The 5795-nt window shown below is 60.9% G+C and overlaps 1 protein-coding gene across 1 annotated transcript in view; it reads left to right on the top strand.

Annotated features, from left to right (window-relative positions):
* AKT2 (v-akt murine thymoma viral oncogene homolog 2) overlaps positions 1-4949 on the top strand; it is a 26153-nt gene extending 21204 nt beyond the window's left edge. Inside the window, exons 7-13 of the mRNA XM_010849231.1 lie at positions 202-267; positions 1496-1564; positions 2471-2593; positions 3632-3760; positions 3865-4079; positions 4582-4669; positions 4759-4949. Of these exons, the coding sequence (XP_010847533.1) occupies positions 202-267; positions 1496-1564; positions 2471-2593; positions 3632-3760; positions 3865-4079; positions 4582-4669; positions 4759-4929 (861 nt within the window). The 3' untranslated portion in view covers positions 4930-4949. The remainder of the gene's footprint in view (positions 1-201; positions 268-1495; positions 1565-2470; positions 2594-3631; positions 3761-3864; positions 4080-4581; positions 4670-4758) is intronic.
* Positions 4950-5795: the final 846 nt, after the last annotated feature.

The following is a 5795-nucleotide window of genomic DNA, read 5'->3' as shown; positions in this document are numbered from 1 at the left end:
TTTGACAGCGAGTCACTGCGTGGCCGTGTCTGGTCCGGTATTTCATTAGGGCTTGTGAGTGATCATTCACGTTCTCTGCATTAGTTAGGAACGGAGTTGGAGTTCACCAACCCGTTCCTCCCCCATCTTCTCAGGCTGGAGGTGGGGCGTGAGGCCGACATGGCGCTGCCCTCCAGCCCTTCCCCCAGCCTCTGTTTGCAGGATGAAGTCGCCCACACGGTCACCGAGAGCCGGGTCCTGCAGAACACCAGGCACCCGTTCCTCACCGTGAGTAACACTTGTCTCAAGCAGGGTGCACACGTGGGGCCTCCAGGCTGCCCTTAGGACGGAGCTCGGAGAAAGGCAGCCCCCGGTTCTGTGGAGCACGGATTGGTGTTGGCTTGGTGGTGGGGGTGCAGCTGTACGGGCTCCCCGGGTGGCCAGAACTGAGACACCAGGGTGGCAGCTTCTTTATAGACGGTGGCTTTGTGTCAACCCCTCAGCGTCTGATGATACCAGATTATGAAATGGCCCCAGGAGAGCATGGCTTCTCTCTGTATTGGTTAGAGGTGCTTAGTCCAGCGGGTTGAGTTTTAGGAAGTAATCCTAGAAGCAGATGTACCATCACTGTGCTGCCTGTCCACTTAGGCTGAGCAGACAGACACCTCTTGGGCAGCAGTCTCCATCGAGACCAGCAGATGTCAGTTGGATGGACTAGGTGGAAAATGGTTTAAGGGTCGTTTCTGTAGCTCACTTGCTGTTCGGGTGTCCTGCTGAACCAAAGCACTTGTTTAAATGAGACCTTATGAGGTTCTTCAGTGTGGAAGACAGGGAGCAGTAGAGTTTCTTGAGCAGGGGGTCACCTAAGGGTCCTCTGAGGAACTCTGTCTGGCTCCTTAGAGCACAGTTTGAAAACTACTTGTTTGTTGGAGAATCACTTGTCCAGGCTATCTGGGGAGTTGGCTCCCAAGCCACTGCCAACCCCCAGCCAGCAAACCTCACATGTGTGTGTAAGTTCAACAGTTCTCTGTCCATGGGATTCTCCAGGCAAGAATACTGGAGTAGGTTGCCATTCTCTTCTCTGGGGGATCTTCCCCACCCAGGGATTGAACCTGGGTCTTCTACATTGCAAGCAGATGCTTTACCACTGACCCACCAGGGAAGCCCCTAAGTTTTAACACACTGGACTGTAAAATGGGAAGAAGAGAGACGTGAAACAGCTGTGTTGCTCAGAACATAGTTTGTGCCCTGGCTGTGTCTCTTGGAGGCTTAATTAGAGGCAGAGGACAGGATCGTTGAGCCCTGTAACCCCTTCCCTGCTGTCAGAGCCAGGAGCTCCCTCACTCCCCACAAAAGGTGAAGATGCGATTTGAACCCTGGTCACGTTATTCCCACAACCTTGGCCAGGGCTGCGGGGGAGAGGGCAGGGAGGGGATCAGCAGCGCCGTGTCTCCTGGGACCCAGCAGAGAGCCAGCCATCTTCCCACCTCCCACGCTGCCACCTTCTTTCCTGCAGGCGCTGAAGTACGCCTTCCAGACACACGACCGCCTGTGCTTCGTGATGGAGTACGCCAACGGCGGCGAGGGCTGACCCCAAGCCCCGGCCTGCCCTTCTGGATGTCTCGTTCCCGGGTGTGGGGGGCAGAGGGAGACTCCAGAAGGGCAGGTCTTTTTCCTTTCGCTCCCTCCCCTGAGGCAGATGGGGAGACAGGCTCAGAGATGTTAAGTGGCTCGTCTGATTTCACAGGTTTAGTGAGTTGGGGGGCGGGATACAGACTGAGGTCCAGAGGGCTGTGGGGTGGTGGCCGACGGTGCTGCAAGGATGTTCTCAAAGGCTGCAGAGAAAGGGTCTGTGGGTCAGGATCCCTGTCCTCTACTTTCAGCAAGTTCTCCTGATGAGAGACGTCAGCCACTCACCATGCCCACCTGGCACCCACTCCTCACCCCCACACCCTCTCTCTCCGCCACTCACCGTGCCCACCTGGCGCCCACTCCTCGCCCCCACACCCTCTCTCTCCGCCACTCACCGTGCCCACCTGGCGCCCACTCCTCGCCCCCACACCCTCTCTCTCCGCCACTCACCGTGCCCACCTGGCGCCCACTCCTCGCCCCCACACCCTCTCTCTCCCCCTGGTGTGACTCACTGGTTTCATCCTGCACGTGGTCTCATCTCACGGCTTGTTGCCGCTTGCTCACGAGTCGTGTTCCTCTGCCTCCTTGCTGTTGCTCCCTCGTTTGCCTGCCCCTTCCTGCAACCGCCCCCCGCCAACTCTCCACTTGGCGCCTGTTGTCTAGCCTTCCCTCTTTATCCCTTGCTCACTTTTTCTTTCTTTGTCGCTCACGTGAGTTTTTCTGTACTCACTGTCCCTCGCTTGGTCCTCACCATTACTCGCAGTTCGTGGGGCAGGTGTCACCATATCACCGGGCTGAGTGCCATCCTCCCCTCCTCTGGGCCACGGGTCTCACCCTCCCTTCCTCCCTCCGCTGGCAGCTGTTCTTCCACTTGTCCCGGGAGCGTGTCTTCACAGAGGAGCGGGCCCGCTTTTATGGAGCAGAGATCGTCTCAGCCCTGGAGTACCTGCACTCGCGGGACGTGGTGTACCGCGACATCAAGGTGAGCAGGCCACGCCCGGGCCGCGCACCCATCTGCTGAGCTTCCCTTCCATGGAGGGTCTGTCTTGTCCTTCTTGGAGCTGAGCCTCCCACCCAGGCCCAAGGTGGTGGTCTTGGGCAGGTGGCCTGCGTGGGGCCCTTCCAGGCCTCCTGGGAGCAATGGCGAGAGGGTGTGAGTTGGTCCAGGCTCTTCAGAGGATGGCCCGGCAGAGTCCACCAGCGCCCGGCACACACGTCCGCTGCGAGCCGCCGCTCTGCCCTGGGAGCATGCGCCAGAACAGGCGCTTGTGTGCGTCTCCGTGTGGACATACACGCTCTAGCAGCTCTGTGCACATGAACCCCAGATGGAAGCCGCCCAGTGCCCACTGTTGGAGAGGGCATAGAAGACGTGGTGGTGGACCCACAGCTCCGTACAGCAGTTCAGGAGGACAGGCTGTGGCCTCACAGGCTAAGGCTGAGGGGCTGCCAGAACAGCTGAGATGAGTCTGTGTCACTCACAGTGTATGCGTAGGTGGGAAACACTGAAGAAAAGCGCAGAAATGAAGTCCCTTTTCTGTTGGAGGAGGTGGTGGCTGATAATGCAGCGGGGCACTTAGAGCTGGTGGTGTTTCTTGACTCGGTGGAGGTTACACAGAGGCCCACCGAAGTGCCCATTCGTGTTATGTTCAAGAAAAAATAGAAAGGTAGTGTTCAGTGTTCCACATGCCTGAAGTGTGACCACCACCGCCCACAGTGGGGGAAGCCACTCAGGCAGGACCTGGCTCCCACCTCCCCCTGCCCTGTCTTCCCAGCTCCCTGGGGGCTGCAGGGGCTGTGGAGGTGCTGGGTCTGCCTCCTCCCCCCGAGCCTCAGAGGGCCTGACCCCTGCTGGGGGGCCGGGTTGCTCTCTGACCCCTCCTCCCAGCACCCTGGCCCTGCCATCCCTGCCCCCGGCCACGACCCCCCACCCCAGGGAAGGGCAAGGGCGTGTGGGGTTTCGGGGGCGGCAGAAAACCCTGAGATATATGCTGTGTCTCTGACACGCTGACTTATCCTGCAGCTGGAAAACCTCATGCTGGACAAGGACGGCCACATCAAGATCACCGACTTCGGCCTGTGCAAGGAGGGCATCAGCGACGGGGCCACCATGAAGACCTTTTGTGGGACCCCTGAGTACCTGGCGCCCGAGGTGTCTGGGGTTGGAAGGCCAGGGGAGGCGGGGCCCCTCAGCCCAGGCCCCTGAGGGCTGGCTGCGGTTCCTTCGGCGGCCCCTCATTGCCCCTTCCTGCTCAGGTGCTGGAGGACAACGACTATGGCCGGGCGGTGGACTGGTGGGGGCTGGGCGTGGTCATGTACGAGATGATGTGCGGCCGCCTGCCCTTCTACAACCAGGATCACGAGCGCCTCTTCGAGCTCATCCTCATGGAGGAGATCCGCTTCCCGCGCACGCTCAGCCCTGAGGCCAAGTCCCTGCTTGCTGGGCTGCTTAAGAAGGACCCTAAGCAGAGGTGAGGGCTGGCCTTCGCCCCGTGCAGCCCAGCCCAGCACCGCCACTTCCCTCGGCCTGCAGGGGGCAGTGTCCACAGGTGCACAAGCCGGTGGAATGCTTGATGTGTGCTGATTGACCGGCCCTACAGGTGGCACTTGGCGCGCTCCCTTGGCCAAGCCTGTCCTTAGGCTCCGCCTGCCCTGCCTAGTTTCCCGGGGACACTGAGGAACAGAGTGGCCGTGCCTGGCCTAGGGTGACAGAGCCAGGATGTGAGCGGCCGTCTGTGGAGCCCACCCTCTCGGCTTGCATCCCCATCCCTGGGGCCAGGTTGGAATCTCCAGGTTCTGACTCTGGGCACAGGGACTCCCTCCCTGAGCCCCAGATCCCTCCTCTGTGAGGTGGTGGAGTGTCCCGGGATGTTAAAGGTGGAGTCGTTAGAGGTTATCAGGGCCTGCACCGAAAGCCTGTCTCCCAGGACCCGGCTGCCCGGGAGGCGGGTGCTCATGGCCGTCTCTGCCCAGGCTCGGCGGAGGGCCCAGTGACGCCAAGGAGGTCATGGAGCACAGGTTCTTCCTTAGTATCAACTGGCAGGACGTGGTCCAGAAGAAGGTGAGCCCACTGCCTGCCTGCTCCCCACAGGAGCCCAGCCTCTCCTGGGTGCTCCTCTGGGACCTGAGGCTGCCTCCTCTTTTCCACAGCTCCTGCCACCCTTCAAGCCTCAGGTCACGTCTGAGGTCGACACAAGGTACTTTGACGACGAGTTCACCGCCCAGTCCATCACAGTCACGCCCCCGGACCGCTGTGAGTGTCTGAGGCCCCCACTCCCGTGGGCGTGGCTTGGAAGTGGGGCTCGGGGGGTCTGCTCTTGACCCAGTTCTCTGGGAGGAAGTTCACAGGGCCCTCTCTGTGTCTGGGCAGTTTACCCTGCAGTGAGCTCGCCAGGGCTCTCACTGTCGGAGGAGGGGTCTGGGCAGGAGACCCAGAGGAGTGGCCAGTGTCCATTATTGGCTCCCTCACCGCTCAGGGCTTTGGGGCTGCATGGATGGTTCCAATGATTCTGTAGCTGTTTTGAGTTCTTGCTGCCCCACCCCGCCCTCCCCAGTGCTGGGCTGTGCTGGAGACACAGCAGTGATGAGACGGCCCTGGGCCCTGCCCTCAGGGAACTCAAAAGTCCAGCTGGGGTGACACCCGAGAGTGATCAGGCCGATGGTGTTAGGAATACAGGTCTGGAGGAGCTCAGGGGAAACGCCTGCCTCCTGGAGAAGGAGACAGGGTAGCTGAGTTCTTGGCAAAAGGAATGGCACCCAGGACTCCCAGAAATGGGAGCATTGCACAGGTCGGAATAGAGCAGGGAAGGGCGAGCAGGGGAATCTTGGGGGCCACCTGGAGGAGTAAGGATGAGCCGGGGAAGGATTTGAGCAGAGGAGGAGAGGGCTTGTGAAGGTACCCCCACTTGGCTTCGTGTGGGGGAAGGGTGGTTGAGGATGGGAGTGGTGCCCAGGGCAGGAGATGGGACCACAGAGGTCTGGGCGAGACCCTGGTGTGACCGAGTCAGAGAAGCTAGGGGGATGCTCAGGAGGCTGGGCGAGCAGGCCGGGGTCCTGGCCCGGCGGTGGGGCTGTGCCTGAGAGGGAGGGAGGCCACTAAGCCTCGGTCCGCGGCCCCATTCTGTCTCTGGGGGTTGCGCTGTGGCCTGGCTGCAGCCCTGCTGGGGGCCCGGGCCCTCTCTCGGCCA

This window comes from Bison bison, unplaced genomic scaffold, assembly GCF_000754665.1.
Source record: "Bison bison bison isolate TAMUID 2011002044 unplaced genomic scaffold, Bison_UMD1.0 scf7180017864280, whole genome shotgun sequence".
Lineage (NCBI taxonomy): Eukaryota > Metazoa > Chordata > Mammalia > Artiodactyla > Bovidae > Bison > Bison bison.
Note: the sequence above shows the minus strand (reverse complement) of the source record. Positions and strands in the feature narration are given on the sequence as shown.